Source organism: Culicoides brevitarsis, chromosome 3 (assembly GCF_036172545.1).
Source record: "Culicoides brevitarsis isolate CSIRO-B50_1 chromosome 3, AGI_CSIRO_Cbre_v1, whole genome shotgun sequence".
Lineage (NCBI taxonomy): Eukaryota > Metazoa > Arthropoda > Insecta > Diptera > Ceratopogonidae > Culicoides > Culicoides brevitarsis.
The window spans coordinates 30,174,415-30,193,193 of record NC_087087.1 but is presented as its reverse complement, the minus strand read 5'-3'; the positions used below and the strand labels follow the sequence as shown (position 1 = coordinate 30,193,193).

Sequence of the window (18,779 nt, the reverse complement as noted above, 5' to 3'; positions counted from 1 at the left end):
ATTTTTGCTCCTCATATGATAAATCGTACTTTTTTTTATTTGACCAAAAATCGATCAGATATCAATGGAAATCAACTTTAGAATGAATATTTATTAACTTTTAGCTTTGAAACCCATCAAAATTTGGTTGGAAAGTGACTTGAGAAAAAAAGTACGATTTTTGCTCCTCATATGATAAAATCGTACTTTTTTCTATTTGACCAAAAATCGATCAGATATCAATGGAAATCAACTTTAGAATGCATATTTATTAACTTTTAGCTTTGAAACCCATCAAAATTTGGTTGAAAAGTGACTTGAGAAAAAAAGTACGATTTTTGCTCCTCATATGATAAAATCGTACTTTTTTCTATTTGACCAAAAATCGATCAGATATCAATGGAAATCAACTTTAGAATGAATATTTATTAATTTTTAGCTTTGAAACCCATCAAAATTTGGTTGAAAAGTGACTTGAGAAAAAAAGTACGATTTTTGCTCCTCATATGATAAAATCGTACTTTTTTCTATTTGACCAAAAATCGATCAGATATCAATGGAAATCAACTTTAGAATGAATATTTATTAATTTTTAGCTTTGAAACCCATCAAAATTTGGTTGAAAAGTGACTTGAGAAAAAAAGTACGATTTTTGCTCCTCATATGATAAAATCGTACTTTTTTCTATTTGACCAAAAATCGATCAGATATCAATGGAAATCAACTTTAGAATGAATATTTATTAATTTTTAGCTTTGAAACCCATCAAAATTTGGTTGGAAAGTGACTTGAGAAAAAAGTACGATTTTTGCTCCTCATATGATAAAATCGTACTTTTTTCTATTTGACAAAAAATCGATCAGATATCAATGGAAATAAACTTTAGAATGAATATTTATTAATTTTTAGCTTTGAAACCCATCAAAATTTGGTTGAAAAGTGACTTGAGAAAAAAAGTACGATTTTTGCTCCTCATATGATAAAATCGTACTTTTTTCAATTTGACCAAAAATCGATCAGATATCAATAGAAATCAACTTTAGAATGCATATTTATTAATTTTTAGCTTTGAAACCCATCAAAATTTGGTTGAAAAGTGACTTGAGAAAAAAAGTACGATTTTTGCTCCTCATATGATAAAATCGTACTTTTTTCTATTTGACCAAAAATCGATCAGATATCAATGGAAATCAACTTTAGAATGCATATTTATTAACTTTTAGCTTTGAAACCCATCAAAATTTGGTTGAAAAGTGACTTGAGAAAAAAAGTACGATTTTTGCTCCTCATATGATAAAATCGTACTTTTTTCTATTTGACCAAAAATCGATCAGATATCAATGGAAATCAACTTTAGAATGCATATTTATTAATTTTTACCTTTGAAACCCATCAAAAATTGGTTGAAAAGTGACTTGAGAAAAAAAGTACGATTTTTGCTCCTCATATGATAAAATCGTACTTTTTTCTATTTGACCAAAAATCGATCAGATATCAATGGAAATCAACTTTAGAATGAATATTTATTAATTTTTAGCTTTGAAACCCATCAAAATTTGGTTGAAAAGTGACTTGAGAAAAAAAGTACGATTTTTGCTCCTCATATGATAAAATCGTACTTTTTTCTATTTGACCAAAAATCGATCAGATATCGATGGAAATCAACTTTAGCATGCATATTTATTAACTTTTAGCTTTGAAACCCATCAAAATTTGGTTGAAAAGTGACTTGAGAAAAAAAGTACGATTTTTGCTCCTCATATGATAAAATCGTACTTTTTGCTCCTCATATTTAAAATCGTACTTTTTTCAAAAAAATCGATCAGATATCAATGGAAATCAACTTTAGAATGAATATTTATTAATTTTTAGCTTTGAAACCCATCAAAATTTGGTTGATAAGTGACTTGAGAAAAAAAGTACGATTTTTGCTCCTCATATGATAAAATCGTACTTTTTTCTATTTGACCAAAAATCGATCAGATATCAATGGAAATCAACTTTAGAATGCATATTTATTAATTTTTAGCTTTGAAACCCATCAAAATTTGGTTGAAAAGTGACTTGAGAAAAAAAGTACGATTTTTGCTCCTCATATGATAAAATCGTACTTTTTTCTATTTGACCAAAAATCGATCAGATATCAATGGAAATCAACTTTAGAATGCATATTTATTAATTTTTAGCTTTGAAACCCATCAAAATTTGGTTGAAAAGTGACTTGAGAAAAAAAGTACGATTTTTGCTCCTCATATGATAAAATCGTACTTTTTTCTATTTGACCAAAAATCGATCAGATATCAATGGAAATCAACTTTAGAATGAATATTTATTAATTTTTAGCTTTGAAACCCATCAAAATTTGGTTGAAAAGTGACTTGAGAAAAAAAGTACGATTTTTGCTCCTCATATGATAAAATCGTACTTTTTTCTATTTGACCAAAAATCGATCAGATATCAATGGAAATCAACTTTAGAATGAATATTTATTAATTTTTAGCTTTGAAACCCATCAAAATTTGGTTGAAAAGTGACTTGAGAAAAAAAGTACGATTTTTGCTCCTCATATGATAAAATCGTACTTTTTTCTATTTGACCAAAAATCGATCAGATATCAATGGAAATCAACTTTAGAATGAATATTTATTAATTTTTAGCTTTGAAACCCATCAAAATTTGGTTGAAAAGTGACTTGAGAAAAAAAGTACGATTTTTGCTCCTCATATGATAAAATCGTACTTTTTTCTATTTGACCAAAAATCGATCAGATATCAATGGAAATCAACTTTAGAATGAATATTTATTAATTTTTAGCTTTGAAACCCATCAAAATTTGGTTGAAAAGTGACTTGAGAAAAAAAGTACGATTTTTGCTCCTCATATGATAAAATCGTACTTTTTTCTATTTGACCAAAAATCGATCAGATATCAATGGAAATCAACTTTAGAATGAATATTTATTAATTTTTAGCTTTGAAACCCATCAAAATTTGGTTGAAAAGTGACTTGAGAAAAAAAGTACGATTTTTGCTCCTCATATGATAAAATCGTACTTTTTTCTATTTGACCAAAAATCGATCAGATATCAATGGAAATCAACTTTAGAATGAATATTTATTAATTTTTAGCTTTGAAACCCATCAAAATTTGGTTGAAAAGTGACTTGAGAAAAAAAGTACGATTTTTGCTCCTCATATGATAAAATCGTACTTTTTTCTATTTGACCAAAAATCGATCAGATATCAATGGAAATCAACTTTAGAATGAATATTTATTAATTTTTAGCTTTGAAACCCATCAAAAGTTGGTTGAAAAGTGACTTGAGAAAAAAAGTACGATTTTTGCTCCTCATATGATAAAATCGTACTTTTTTCTATTTGACCAAAAATCGATCAGATATCAATGGAAATCAACTTTAGAATGAATATTTATTAATTTTTAGCTTTGAAACCCATCAAAAGTTGGTTGAAAAGTGACTTGAGAAAAAAAGTACGATTTTTGCTCCTCATATGATAAAATCGTACTTTTTTCTATTTGACCAAAAATCGATCAGATATCAATGGAAATCAACTTTAGAATGCATATTTATTAATTTTTAGCTTTGAAACCCATCAAAAATTGGTTGAAAATTGACTTGAGAAAAAAAGTACGATTTTTGCTCCTCATATGATAAAATCGTACTTTTTTCTATTTGACCAAAAATCGATCAGATATCAATATTTGCTTGGTTGAAAATTGACTTGAGAAAAAAAGTACGATTTTTGCTCCTCATATGGTAAAATCGTACTTAGACCTAATGCACATTTTGGATTTTTCCCAATACATATTTTACTATTTTATATCAAAAAATATTCTAAATCCTCACTTTAGTTTAAAAATCTAATATCTTTTAAAATTCAATTTACAGTTTTGCCCCAATATACATTTAAAATTTTGGACCCAGTGCACATTCAAAAATTTTCCTTCAAATTTTTCATCGAAATGCATTAAAAAAATTTTTTTTTGCCTCAAAAAAATCAAAAACTTACATTTCCAGCACACTTTTGAGCTGTTCAAGTTTCCCTTGCTTCTCCTCAATTTCCGGATCTGCCTGTTTCGTCTGAATTTCAACCAATAACGATCGCGTAATATCCAAAATTTCTTGCAGTTGCTTTGGTTTCTTAAGTTTTATGGCACCTTGTTTATATCCGTCATATTTTTCAAAAATATCAAAAAATCTAAAAAAAAAATTTTTTTTTAAGAAAAAATCAATTTTCAAAAGAAAAAAATCACCTTTGATGTCTAACTTCCAACTTCATCTTCTGCTTTGGAGTCCGATCGCCGTGTCTGATCACGGCAACGACACATCTCAACTCCATCATCTTCCCAAAAGTCGTTGGCACGATCGGCGGGTCGTCCAGCTGAAACGGAATTGACCATGGAATGTGAAGTGTGGGCGCTAATTCACGCAAAATCATGTTTCCGAGAATTTTTGCACAATCATCGTAATACTTTTGACTGTTTTTGACGAAACTAAAGCCATTTACGTCGCATACGAAGGATTTTCCGCTTGCCCTAAAAATAAAAAAAAATAAATTTAATGAAATTTTTTAATTTTTAATGAATTTCTCACCGTAAAAGGTCAAAACCGCACACAGTTTGTTGAAACGCGAGACAAACCTTCCGTGAAATCATTTTTTCCTGATTACTCAAAATCACCGGATACCGAATTTCTTTTCCCTGGCTGTCCCTTTCGACCTTTCCATCCAAAGCGGGACTTTTTCTCGCCTCGGCATGCGCATAATCGGGTCCCACGGTATAAACTTTGACATCGGTCCCATCAGTCGGCATGAAATCCTCGTAAATAAACGATCCAGTCTTCCTCACGCGACTCTCCGGCGAATAAACGCTGCTTCTACTGCCAATTTTGCGAAAAAGTCGTTGACTTCCGCCGCCCGCCGATGTCGGATAGTAGATATAAATGTTGTGATCTTCCGCGGAAACGGGTTTTTCCACGAAAGGCTTGTTAAAAACGACTCCATTGACTTCGACGTGATCCTCACTTTCGATCAGCTCGTGATGTTTGGGGTCGGGAGAGTCTCTGTCGAGCACCGCATACCGCGGAATACTAATTCCGTTCTCTTCCAATAATTTATAGACCTTTCTTCGATCCTTGACGTGTAGAAAAAAAAATTTTTTTTGTTAGTAAAAAATTCAAATTTACGGAAAAATTTTTACCATTATATCGAATTGCATGTGAAGATTGTTAATGAGCAACGGACTCCTCAGTTGAGCATATTTGACAGCTTTGTCGAGCGGAAATCCCTTTGAATGGAAGGAAATTAGGCAATCACAAAGAGGCCAATTTTCGACGGGCTCCTTCAGGATGACTTCTTCCGGAAAAATCACCATTCGGATGAACTCGAACTCCTGAATCCGCGATAAAATCTCTTTCATCGGCTTAGATTGGGTTTTTTTCGCCATGGCACATATGCCAACAATCACTTGTTTGCCTGAATTTGACGAGGAACCACTGCAATCGGAATCCATCCCGCCTCCGTCACTTTGGTCGTACATGTCCTACAAGAAAAAAATTGAAAAATTATTTTTTTAACAAAATCAAGCAATTTTATGAAGAATTTTGATGAATTTCGATCAAAAATTGTATTAATTAGGGATGACCTTGAATTTGGCGACACCAAAAACAGCTGTTAATGCGTATTTTTACCGTGCGGACCCTTTTTCGAACGATTTTTGATGAAATTCCGCCTCTAATGCCAAAAATAACTTTTTTTTCGTCACTCGATTCTATTAGAAACGTTATTTCTTCGCAATTTTTGCTTAATTTTTGTGCGCCACGTTCATCGTTCGTCACTCATCCGGTGTTTGTTGACATAAATTTCACATAAAGGAAAATCAATACACACAAAAGTCATCGCAACCCCGAAAAATTTCGCAAAAAAAAATTTTTTTCATAAATTTATCATCTTCAAGTAGCTCAAGGCGCCGATTTTCAGCACGAGATGCCGAGATAAGATAACGACACCCATAAATTTCGTCAAAAATCCCCAAGAATTGCATAAGAACCGATTTTTTCTCCGTATCTGACGTACCGAATCTCCAACGAAAAATCCAGGCTTTTCCGCACGAGCTTCCTGATATCCGCTTTCCAGCTCTGTGTAGGACATTTTTCTGCTTTGTTGATCTATTTCTACGGCTTTGCGGGACCTCGTTCCAAGAAAAATGGATTTTTTCACTGCTTTTTGCGCTTTTCACGTCGCTTTTAATCAAAACAATGACTTCCCTGCCGGGATTCGACGGGATTTGGACCAATCCTGGGCTGGTAAATGGTGATTGGCTGAAAAAAATGAACAAAGTTAGGGATGTAAAGTATGAATTTGGGGAGGGAAGCACTTTTGACATCATTAGTTCGTACATTCTACTCAAAAACACAAGAAAAATATTAATTTTTTACCAATTTAAACAGTGATAATTAAGTTTTAAGTTAATTTAAGAAGTAATTTAATTAGTTTTTAGCGCCGCATCACGCATTATATTAAGGAAACGCCGTCAAAGTGACACAAAAAAGACGTAAAAAGGTAAATTGGACGCAATTTATTTTTTTTGCACAGCTGATTCTTTGTTTGGAAATTTTCCCTTTCATTGCTTTGGTCGTTTTTTCGATTTTTTTGTGGAAAATTTTCGATTTTCATTAAAAATTTTATTTTTTTGTAGAAATTTTTTTAAAAAAATTTGGGTGCTGATGATTTTTGACAGAAATATTGCATCAGACACGAATTTCGACGCATAAGGAAGTCGTCTCTCACAGGTAAGTTTCACTCTCTTATCACTGTTTATTTTGTAAAACTATTTTTACAGCGTAATTTTTGTCGTTTTAGCTCGTTTTTGCTCCGAATCCCTAAAAAAATGATGAATTTTTGATTTTTTTCTCACAATTTTCGTCAAATTTGATGTTCGTTACTTACGAAAATTAAAAAAAACCTGAAAAATGAACGCTCGTTCGCAGATTTTCGAGCTCACAATGGAGAGTTGTCAGGTAGATGAGGCCGTTGCGAGTATCTTCCACACGGTATTGTTCCATCGGAGTCTCGGCAAGTTCATGTACACGGGCGAGGCGAGTTATTCCGTCAGCACGATCGGTTATGCGGATGTCGATTGCGATTACATTGACTTTACGTACGTTTGTTGCACCTCCGATGCGCTGGATCGCACCATAAAACGCGAAATTAACACGTTCAGCGAGCAATTGCGCAGCAGCGAAAGTTCGGGCAGCGGACAAATTAGCCTAGAATTTTTCCAGAAGAAGAAAAGTCGCTGGCCGTTTCAGCAGGAATCGATTCCGTGGGAAGTTTGGACAATTCGGCTCGAACTGATCAATTTGGGGACGGAGGATGAGCGTCAAATGTGCCGCGAACGCGTTGGCGACATGCTCGCTGACAAGGTGCTTTATATCGCCGAAGTGATGAATCGCCATGATTATGTGCCCAAAATGCCGAATCAGTCGGAACTGGATTTGATTTTTGACACGACGTACGAGGATGTGCAGCCGTATTTGTTTAAATGCAAGTTCAATACGACGAGCGCTACGACGCCATCTGTCAGCAATACGATGAAGAAGCTGATCAAGGATACGCTCTCGTTGTGACTAGTTTTACTGCTCGTTTGTGGTCAGGTACGAATTCAACTTCTAAATTTGCTCGAAAGAAAAAATATAAATGTGAAAATCTAGAGAAATAGTCGCTTTGTTTAATTGATGTCTCCCCATTTTTCCCCCTTTTTCCGCAATAAAACGAACGTGCGATCACAGAATTTGAATTGAAATGCAAATAAATGTCTTAAATTTTTATAGTTTTAATTTCGCAAATTAAATTTATTATTTTTAAAAAGGTAGCTTTTAAGTTTCCAGTCAGTCAATGGAATGTGTAAATGAAAGAAAATTTGTAAATTGTAAAAAAAAAATATAAAAATACCGAGTATGAGTGATGCAAAAATCCAAAATTTGTTTAAAATTTAAAAAACAAATCTTAAAAAAAAATTCAAAAATAAAAAAATGTTTTAAAAATAAAAAAGGCGTTTCCTTACCTTTTTTTCAGGTGTTGAAATTTTCTTGAATTTATTGAAAAACTTAATTTAGCGTCAAATAATGAATTGTGATGTGAAAAAAAGTTACGTACGTTCTTTAAAATTGACTAAAATACGTTTAAAAAAAATTAAAAAAAGGCGTTGCTTTACTTAAAAAATTTATTTAAAAATTTTATGGAAGCAATCAAATTTCTCACAAAATAACCTTTGATTTAAAAGTACTTGATAACAAATTTATGAAACTTGCTCAAAAAGTGAGTGAATTATGGTTAAAAATTTAAAAAAGGCGTTGCTTTACTTTAAAAATGTATTTAAAAAATTTATGAGAGGTATCAAATATCTCACAAAATATCCTTTGATTTAAAAATACTTCATAAAATTGATGAAATTTGCTCAACAAGTGAAAGAATTATGGTTAAAAATTTAAAGTCGTTGCTTTACTTCAAAAATTTACAAGAATGTATTTAAAATGTTTATAAAAGTCATGAAATTTCTTACAAAAAAACCTTAGATTTAAAAGTACTCGAAAAAATTTACAAATTTCGCTCCAAAATTGAGTGAATAATGGTTAAAAATTTAAAAAGTCGTTGCTTTACTTTAAAAATTTACAAAAATTTAATTGAAAATTTTATGAAAGCGATCAAATTTCTTACAAAATAACCTTTAGTTTAAAAGTACTTGGTAAAATCTACGAAATTTGCACCAAAATTGAGCGAATAATGGTTAAAAGTTTTAAAAAGTCGTTGCTTTACTTTAAAAATTTTTAGCTCATGTAAAATAGAATTTTCTCAGCTGTCTTTAGAGATAAAACTTCAAGCCTATTTTTGTCTAAAAGAGCATTAAAATCGGTACTCATTTGAATTTTGGGTTATCTTGAAGAAATTTAGTCAATAGAATACCTGAACCTCATAGTTAAAGTTGGAGTAAAAGAAGAAAATTTATTCAAAAAACTAAATTAAAAATTCTTCGAGACAATCAGCAACTAGTGTCATCGTTTTGTTTTCAGAACATATTTTTTTCCACGAGACACGACAAACTTTCCCGTGTACAGAAATAATAATCATAAAACACTAAGTTACATTCGCGTTGAAGAAAGTGCATCTTCTGGAATTAAACTCCCATTTGGGGAGATGAATATGCATCGCCCTGTGTAAGGTACAAAAGTTAAATTGAAAAAGTTGTTATTTTTTGGAGGATTAAAGCTTAAAACTAAGGGAATGACATTTTAGTGTTCTTTTTATGAGAAAAATTTCATTGGAAAGATTTTTGAAAGTTTTTGAATCAAATTAGAGAAATTCAATTCTTCAAGATGAAAATTTTATTTCCTTTGAATTGAAAGCATTTTTCTTTACGAGAGCTTCAAATTTGAATTTTTTTTATCTTTTTTGTGCTTTTCCCAAACCAAATAATCAAATTTCATTTTAAAAACGCTTGAAAGACCAATTTAAAATTAATAAGGCGTCGCTTTAAATTTTTAATGCTTTGCTTTATTTATTTAAATTTATTGATTTTCACTCGAAACTAATACATTATTGCCTGAATTTCTAAAAATACGATATGTAGTGTTGAAATTCCAATCAAACCTTATCCCCAACAATATAATAGCTCCAAAAATGATGCCAAAAATGACAAAAAAGCTTACAATTCCATAGAAATTTGAAGAGGTCTCTTTTGCATTACAAAACGCATAATACGATTCATTTTCTTCATCCGAATAACCTCCATCAACCATCAAAATTGCCTTATTGTGCAAATAATCACTCATATTCGTAAAATAAGAGCAATTAAAGGCACGAAAGTTTAGAATCAACCTTTTAAAAGATGGCAGCTTTGCTAACTCCTTGTAATCCAACGTTTTGATTTCATCATTACTCAAATCAAGAGACACAAGTTTCTTTAAATTCTTCAATGGTTCAACTTCGAATGTCGAGATTTGTGATTGGCTTAATGAGAGTGATTTCAGATTCGTTAACGAAGCAAATATGTGAGATGAAAATTTCGTTGAAATTCGATCCAACCAAAGATTTTTGAGTTTAACCAATTTTTTGATGCCCGTTAGATTTTCAAGTGGATTTTCACTAAGATGGAGACTTGTTAAGTTGAGATGAAGTAAGGGTTCTAAAGATTCCATTTGGTTGTAATTCAAATCCAAATGTTCAATGTCAAGGTCAAGTTGAAGGTCACTAATTGCATTCCCAGATGCTTGAAGAGATTTTAGAGTTCCATTACCAACTAAGGTTACATTTTTCAACTCGTTGTTTGTTACCTCGAGCTTTTTGAGTTTCGGGGGAACTTGAAGATCAAGAGCTTCAATTTGGTTGTCATTCAAATTGAAGCGCAGCAAGTTTTCGTTGCTCGAAACGATCTGTTGGTTCAAAGTTTTGAATCTATTATTCGAGAGATCCAGATATTGCAACTTTCCCAAGTTCTTGAACACATCTTGATGAATTTCTTCCAAGTGATTGTCTCCCAAATTGAGTTCACGTAAATTACCTAAGCCGGAGAATGCTAAGGGGTTGATATGTTGTATCAAATTGTTATTCAAGTTGAGGGATAGCAAGTTGCTAAGGATTCCAATGGAATGAAAATGTAGTTCTTTCAGTTTTGTATTTGTATAAGTGAAAGACTTCAATTTTGTCAGAGAGCTAATTATAAGAAATCCTAAATTTTGTTTTATTTGAGCTGTGTCACAGGATTCTACGAAAATGTGCTCTACATACGGTAATGGATCGCCATATAAGCTAAATGGGAAATAAAGGAAAGAGCAATGCGTGATGATAAGATGGGTAAATTTGTAAGCATCAGCATTGGAGATCCTGAGTTCCGGTTGTTCAAGCATAACAAAACGAGGAGTCCATCTACGGATTAGAGAACATTGAAGTTTTGAATGAAGGATTTTATTCATCAAGGAAGTAGAAAATTAAGTAAATTTTCATTTAAAAGAATTTTCTACTTCCTTGATAAATAAATTCTCTCATTACGAGTTTAGAAAACTTCCTTAGAGCAAAAGACAATTTCATACCCTATGAAACGTTGATCTTTTGTTGCACGAAGATGAACGTTATTTAAAATGCACTTGACTTCAGTTTTATTGGTATGACACGAATAATCTGTTACTTCACCTTCCGTTTCACATTCAACTTCGACATAGGGTCGAGTATAATGACGAAAGGAAAGAATCACGGGAAGTATTGTCAAAAAAACTATAAAGAATTTCATGTTTGAATAGACGAAGAGTTAGAAATCGACTGAAATGGCAACATTTGAAAGTATTACAACAATGAGATGTTCGTGGGCGAGAATGAACTTGAATTGCAGTTTTGCTGATAAAAAGTCTTTTTTTTTATCAGTATTGCGATTCTTGCGAATTTTCTGCATTTCAGTCGATCGCTAAGTCATCATTTGTTCAAACATGAAATTTAGTTCATATTTTTCTTAGAAAGCTAACATTTCAAAATTTTAAGGCGACGCTTTATTTTTATTTTATTGTAGTTTTAAGACTTTTGAAAATGTTCAAAAATGTTGACAGTACTTTTAAATTTTTTTCAAGAAAGTGTAATTAATTTTTTTTTTAATTCACTTCGTGATCATTTTCAAATTTCATAAAAAATAAAGCGTCGCCTTAAAAAAATCAAATTATAAAAAAAATAATTTCTTAAAAAGCAGAAAATTACTTCAAAAAAAGTTATGAAAAATAATAATAATTTCAAATTATCAAAAATACGAATTTCGTAAAAGAAAATATTAAATTACTTCAAAAAATTACAAAAATGAAGCGTCGCTTTAAAAATATTCTAATTATCAAAAATACGTACAAATTTCATAAAAAAAAGATATTAAATCACTTCGAAAACAAATGTACAAAAAACAAAGCATCGCCTTAAATATTTTTAAATTATTAAAAATTCGAATTTCTTTAAAAAAGAATTAACTTACTTAGAAAAAAATATTACAAAAAAATTAAAGCATCGCCTTAAATTATTTAAAATTATCAAAAACTCAAATTTTTTTAAAGAAAGCATTAAATTACTTCGAAAAAAAATTTACAAAAAATAAAGCATCGCCTTAAATTATTTAAAATTATAAAAAATTTGAATTTCTTCAAAAAAAGCATTAAATATCTTCGAAAAAAAAACTTACAAAAAATAAGGCGTCGCCTTAAAAAATTTCAAATTCGAATTTCCTCAAAGAAAAAAAATTATTTCAAAAAAAAAATCATAATTTATTTCCATTCAACGAAAAATACAAAAAATTACTCAGTTCCAACACAAAATCCCTTAATATTCGGACAGAACGGTACTTCACAGCAAGTTTCTTCACAGTTTCTTGCATGATGACAACAAAGAGCAATCAGCTGTTTACACATCTTGCAATCTCCGTTGGCCTTCAACTCACATTTCTTCGTGTGCTCCAAAATCTCTTTGAGCTTAATGCACGACGACAGGCCACATTTTGGGTCTTTGCATTGACAGGCATGAGTAAGTGACTCGATGCAACGATCAACGAGCTCTTTTCTCGAGGTAGGTGACAACGAACGAGTATCCATTATTTTTTGTTTGTTTTCAATTGTGAAGTGAGATGAACTCAAAAAGAACAGACAAGATGACGACTTCTGTAAAGAGAAAATTTTTTTGTTGAAAGTGAGAGAAGAGAAAGCATAAACAATTTGTGATTGCACAATCGCTTTTTCTGCAAAAATGATTTTGGCATTTGCCATTTTTAGGACATTTTTCAAACTTTTTCTGGATAATTTTTATTTTTTGATGGAAAATTGGTGCAAAAGATGATTTTGAGGGAAATTTAAAGGAAAATTTTTACCTTTTTTCGGTTCTTTTTGCTTCACACACACTTGCGTATGACACGACACGACCGATAAAACGCAACTAAAATAAACTCGATAATTATCGGATCGTTCGCAAACACAGAGAGAATTATTTATAAACGCGTCGTAATGAAGAGAACTCGGTACTGTCACACACAATCATTACTCCTCTAATTATTACATTTTATTACAAAATTCACATGTAATTTACTTCATTAAATTTCATTTGGCGTGATTGTTATCGTTGCGCCCAACCGAAACTTGGCCCAGATCCAAACTTTACTTTAAAGTCATAATAAAAAAGATGAAAAACGTTTTATGACAACCAAATCACTCTTTTATATGCAAAAATATTGCTGCCTGCAATTTTCCTCGTTGTACATTTTTCATGCTTTAACATATGTTTTTGTTTGTTCCCCTGTTGCAATCTCACCCAGCCATAATGACTTGATTATGGTTTCTGTTTTTTCGCTTTTTTTTTTTGAGGAGGAAAAATTGCGGTAATTTGTTGCAAACCAAGAAAAATCCTGTAAATATTGAAAAAATGCAAAAAAAATAAGAAACGGTGTCTTTTTGCGTCACAAAAATTCTAATATTTGTAAAAATGCTAACAAATAAATTTAGACAGAATATTACTTGCATTCCTTTTCTTTCGCAGCGCACAAAAGAAAAGCGAGCGAAAAAGTTCATGTGAATGAAAATCTTTTCTTATGTGAGGTGAAATTCAATTTAATGCCATAGAAACGAAAGAAATTTATATAAATTGCAAGATCATCCTCGTGACTTTCTTCTTGTACCTTAATGCTTTGCCTACATGGCGTGGGATTTACATGAAATGGGAGAAATTTGTGTCTCGAAGGATTTTTTCTGTGAAAAATTTCAGAAGTTTTGTCCCAATGCAAATTTTGAGTTTTTGACCCAATGCATATTCAAAATTTTCATCCCAATGAACATTTTGTGTCTCTTGCCGAATGTATAATGTGAGTTTTTATCCCAGTTGGTATTTCAAAATTTTTCCCAATGCAAATTTTGAGTTTTTGACCCAAAGGATATTCAAAATTTTCATCCCAATGAACATTTTGTGTCTCTTTCCCAATGTACAATGTAAATTTTTATCCCAGTTGGTATTTCGAAATTTTTCCCAATGCAAATTTTGGGTTTTTGACCCAATGCATATTCAAAATTTTCATCCCAATGAACATTTTGGGTCTCTTGCCGAATGAATAATGTGAATTTTTATCCCAGTTGGTATTTCAAAAATTTTCCCAATGCAAATTTTGAGTTTTTGACCCAATGCATATTCAAAATTTTCATCCCAATGAACATTTTGTGTCTCTTTCCCAATGTATAATGTGAGTTTTTATCCCAGTTGGTATTTCAAAATTTTTCCCAATGCAAATTTTAAGTTTTTGACCCAATGCATATTCAAAATTTTTATCCCAATGAACATTTTGGGTCTCTTGCCGAATGTAAAATGTGAGTTTTTATCCCAGTTGGTATTTCAAAATTTTTCCCAATGCAAATTTTGAGTTTTTGACCCAATGCATATTCAAAATTTTCATCCCAATGAACATTTTGTGTCTCTTGCCCAATGTATAATGTGAATTTTTACCCCAGTTGAAAATTTTTCCCAATGCAAATTTTGAGTTTTTGACCCAATGCATAATGTAATTTTTTCTACACCAGTTGACAATTTGAATTTTATCCCAATACAAATTTCGATTTTTTTAAAATCCCAGTTGACATTTTGAACATTTTTTTGTTGTTTTATACAAAAATTTAAAAAAAATCATGAATTTCGAAACACAAATCTTTCACATCAATGTAAGTTACACCTGCCCAAGAAAATGAGCAACGCAAAAAAAATGGTCTTCGGTGAGTTACAATAATCTGCTGAGAATATTTTGCGCATATCGTACCAAGCAAACTTTGTTGTAAAAAACTTTTCCAAAGTCCCTCTCACAATTGGCTAAAAATAGAACAAAATTCGAAAAGGAAAAAAAAAAGCTAAAACGCCTAAGTGCAAAATAATAGTTTTTCTCATCATATTTCCCCATCGTTTACACTAAAAGCACGATATGCTATTCAATTCTATTTATTTCTTCCCTCCGCACGACATTGCATGACCTGCCTCAGACACAGTTTAAGGAAGCATTTTTACATGTGCATGACTGTGTGTGTGTGTGTGGCAATAAAACACAAATTTAATAACTAGTTACGGCAACTTTCCTTTCCAACATTTTTTTTTTATTATAATCGCATCGAAATAACATGTCTGTCTATAATCCTTCGTTTTTTCCTAAAATAAAAAAAAAATAAAAAGTAAATAAAGAAATAACATTTTGATCGTTCTTCGTTCAGTCAGTTATGAATGAAATTATCGCATAAACATACCTCGCTAGACATAAAGGCATCAAAGTATTAAATTTTATTATTTTTTGTCTTTAACGGAAATTTTTCCCCGTACACGGGCACGGTTCAAGTGCAAAAACGGCGAAAAATATTTTTTTTTTTTGCAATACTGCAGCATCAGTTTAACGAAAAATTTAACGGGAGAAATTTTCTTTGCCGGGTATGAGTGCGAAAAATCTGTTGCATGTAACGGCGGAGGGGAAATTTTTTGTCCGTTATTTTTTATTTTATTTTTTTTTAAATATTTTTTTTTTATTTTTTAATAATTTTTTTTTAATTTTTTTTAGGAATTTTAAAAAATTTTAAAAATTATGTGAAAACGCCTGGTTTTTTACTCCAAAAATTTACCTTGTAAATTCTTATCAAAACACAAACAACTAAAAATAACAACATCAACGACTCTCACATTACAACACTTCTCTTGCGCACAACCGAGAAAATTATTTTCCGTACAGAGCGCGCGATACCGCAGTACACCTACAGAGAAATTTGCTCAATTTTCCCATCTACAGAGTCGTACATGCAAAAAAAAAGAAAAGTCGTTGCTCGAGACCCTCCAGCAATTTAATCAAATTTAGATTAATTCAGTTGTAGTTTTACCGTCGTGCGACTCAGATCGACACACGAACCACTTTTTTGCATATAGAGAGAAATTTTTGGTGTACACGCACCACACTTACTCTTCAGCTTAATTTTTTTGTTTCGTCTTTGTTGTTGTTTCGGTCGTCTGAGGAAAGAAGAGAAAGATAACGGTCAACATCTCAAAAAAAAAAAAATAAAAAATTTAAAAAAAAATGGAAAGACGACAACATGAAACCTCACGCGGGTGAAATTCAATTCTTCCTTCGCTGCTACAATGACTTCAATTTTCCATAAATATGTAATGGAAGCGAAAATTTTTTTGTTTTAATTTTTTTGTTATATTATTTCAAGTGAAGTGACGAATAAATAAATTAAAAAAAAAAATTAATTAATAAAAAAAATCTCGAATCAATTTTCGAGGAACGAAGGGAAAAATAATTTAATTAAAAAAAAAATCAAAAGAAAATGTGCGCGAAAAATCATCAACTTCGTGGGGATGTGTTAATTAAACAACATAAACGACGGCAAGATACGCATCGTCGACGTATCAGATAAGAAAAAAATCTAATTAAAAGAAAAAAATTAAAATAATAAAAAATGGAAAAAAAGATCAGATCTTTTTCTTGGAATAAATCGCGGCGTTGATTGAAAACAGAAAAAAAATTATCAAAATTTAATTCAAGGCTTTTAAAAAAAATTAATTAATTCATAAAAAAATTGTAGGAAATAAATTACAAAAAAAAATATAAATGGATTATATTAATCTCGTGTATTTATTATCATTGATAATTGTCATAAATAATAGTAATTAATAATGCCTACCGATAATTAACAAAAAATAAATTTAAAATAATAATATTCTATAGATAAAAAAAATATATAAAAAAAAATTTGAATTAATCCAGAAATTCATATTAATTATATTAAACATATTTAAAAAAAATTATAGTGAAATAAATTTTTAAAAGCAAAAAGTTCTTATGAGGAGATAAATTTAACGTGGAGTAAGTATTTTTATCTGATTTTAATAAAAATTTTGTAACGCAATAAATTAAATTTTGAATTATGGATTATGGTGTGGTTTGGTGCAAAGTGTTCTAATGAGTGGTCAGAAGGTTTCTGTACTGAAAAAATTTAGAAAAATATGTGAAAAATCGTGAAAATTAAGGAAAATTAAGTTTGATGTTCATTGCATACTTTTAGGGGTTAAATTGATTTTATAAATTTATTTAAAATTTTGATTATAAAAAAATGATAAAACATGTAAAAAGTATAAAAATCGCATTTAAAGTGAAAAATGAAGGTCTTGAACTTAAAAAATTCAAAATGTCCAAAATTCATTTAAAAATGAAAAAGCCTTCATTCAATCAAAAATATCTTTATGAAAATTTTTTGAGTATTCCCGCAAAATAAAAAAAAAGAAAATACGCAAAGGGCTTTAATAAGCTATCAGAAGGTTTCTGTGCTGAAAAAATTCAGAAAAATATGTAAAAAATCGTGAAAATCAATGAAAATTAAGTTTGATGTTCATTGCATACTTTTAGGGGCTAAAATTTATTTTTATGAATATATCTTAATTATTTATTAGAAAAAAATGTTAAAAAACATCAAGAGGAAAATTTTTGGCTCTTAAACTTGAAAACTTTTAAAAAGCCCAAATTTTATTTAAAAATGAAAAAAGGGTTGATTCAATCAGAAAAAAAATATAAAAAAAAGTATAAAAAATAAAAATAAATAAAAAAAAAAATATAAAAAAAATAAAATTAAAAAAATATATTTAATGAATTTTTCGACTTATAACACAAATTTTTATTGATTAAAAAATAAAAAAAAATTATCTTCATGGAAAATTTGTAAGCTTTTACCGAAAAATTAAAAAAAAATGCAACTTTTCATTTAATAAACATTTTTTCTGTCGAATTATCCAACATTCAATAAATTTTCCTTTTTCAATTGAAAGTTTTTCCTTCATTTTCCCTCAGTAGATAAATTTCGCTCTCCAACCAGATGATAAATTCGAAACATTTGTCAAAAATGAATTCTACATTATTTGTCTAATTTTTAGTCTTTTTATTAAGAGACGTTCTGGTTTCTTAATTTTTATTATTTTTTTTCGCAAGGGATGATATTTGATGCGAGCGGGAATTTTTCCGCCCGATTATAAATAGGAGAGAGATGATAAATGACAATTCATAAAGTTGACATTTTAAAAGACAGCGCGCGCCAATCAAAGGATTTTCCATGACGCGTCGCCCAGTATAGATAAATTGACAATTTTATCAGATAATTTACGGAAGAATGTCGTGCACGGGACAAAAAGACGGAAATTAGATTAATTTGTATGCGGAAAAAGGAAAACGAAACGTGTGAGTGTCGAAAATGAGAGCGAATAAGGACACACTTGGTTGGCTTTTGTGTCTGCTGTGACTTTGCCTACGAGAGAAAACTGACACAGAATTCGTTTGGCATCAACTATTCGCAAAATTGTTCAATCGTGTGGAACGTTATATCGCCTGCAGCTCTGGTTTTAAAGTGTTTTTATGCATAGACAAGAATTTGTTTGAAAGTTGTCGTCAGATTTTTTAAAGTTTTGTTCTAAGAGAATTTGTTGCCCAGTGCACATTTTAAAATGCCTGCCTATTGTATATTTTTAAATGTTCCTTATTTTTGTTTCAAAAATGTCATCCCATTGCACATTCTGAACTTATTTTTCAGAAAACATTTCGACTTCTGTCCTAAATGACATTTTAAAAATTTGACCCAGTGCATATTTTGAACATTTTTTTCTTATATAAACTTTGAATTTTCACGTTTTTTTCATTTTTTAGTAAATTTTGAACTTATCCCAATGCAAATTTCAGATTTATGATTTAGAAAAAATTTGAAATTTTTGTCCCAGTGC

General features: G+C 30.4%; 4 protein-coding genes across 11 annotated transcripts in view; 2 read left to right on the top strand and 2 right to left on the bottom strand.

Annotated features, from left to right (window-relative positions):
- The window catches only part of LOC134835614 (inositol hexakisphosphate and diphosphoinositol-pentakisphosphate kinase), a 42,904-nt gene extending 36,676 nt beyond the window's left edge, over window positions 1–6,228 (bottom strand). For 7 of the 8 annotated variants that reach the window (XM_063850505.1, XM_063850506.1, XM_063850510.1 and 4 more), the window contains exons 1-5: window positions 6,072–6,228; window positions 5,197–5,538; window positions 4,592–5,130; window positions 4,252–4,533; window positions 4,008–4,196 (exon numbers count right to left, since the gene is read on the bottom strand). In XM_063850505.1, the coding sequence (XP_063706575.1) occupies window positions 4,008–4,196; window positions 4,252–4,533; window positions 4,592–5,130; window positions 5,197–5,538; window positions 6,072–6,146 (1,427 nt within the window). In that variant the 5' untranslated portion in view covers window positions 6,147–6,228. Of the gene's footprint in view, window positions 1–4,007; window positions 4,197–4,251; window positions 4,534–4,591; window positions 5,131–5,196; window positions 5,539–5,640; window positions 5,772–6,071 lie in introns of those variants that run through there. The other variant, XM_063850509.1, reaches the window with a different exon arrangement.
- Window positions 6,229–6,380: 152 nt separating this feature from the next.
- On the top strand, window positions 6,381–8,048 carry LOC134833888 (autophagy-related protein 101). Its single transcript, XM_063848372.1, has 3 exons — window positions 6,381–6,557; window positions 6,694–6,787; window positions 6,858–8,048. Exon 3 carries the CDS (start codon window positions 6,968–6,970, stop codon window positions 7,622–7,624), a length of 657 nt encoding a protein of 218 aa, XP_063704442.1. The 5' UTR covers window positions 6,381–6,557; window positions 6,694–6,787; window positions 6,858–6,967; the 3' UTR covers window positions 7,625–8,048.
- Window positions 8,049–9,562: 1,514 nt separating this feature from the next.
- LOC134835490 (insulin-like growth factor-binding protein complex acid labile subunit) lies at window positions 9,563–10,630 on the bottom strand (the record flags this gene model as incomplete). The annotated part of the gene is made up of 1 exon (XM_063850369.1): window positions 9,563–10,630. A coding segment is annotated over one exon (1,068 nt), but the record flags the coding sequence as incomplete, so codon positions are not given.
- Window positions 10,631–16,807: 6,177 nt separating this feature from the next.
- The window catches only part of LOC134835854 (potassium voltage-gated channel protein Shaker-like), a 250,526-nt gene continuing 248,554 nt past the window's right edge, over window positions 16,808–18,779 (top strand). The window contains exon 1 of the mRNA XM_063850839.1: window positions 16,808–16,881. The gene's annotated coding sequence lies outside the window, so the exon portion shown is untranslated. The remainder of the gene's footprint in view (window positions 16,882–18,779) is intronic.

What these genes read in the sequence shown, in the direction of transcription:
- LOC134833888 (XM_063848372.1), top strand. Translation starts at nt 6,968, where the DNA reads ATGAACGCTCGTTCGCAGATTTTCGAGCTCACAATGGAGAGTTGTCAG.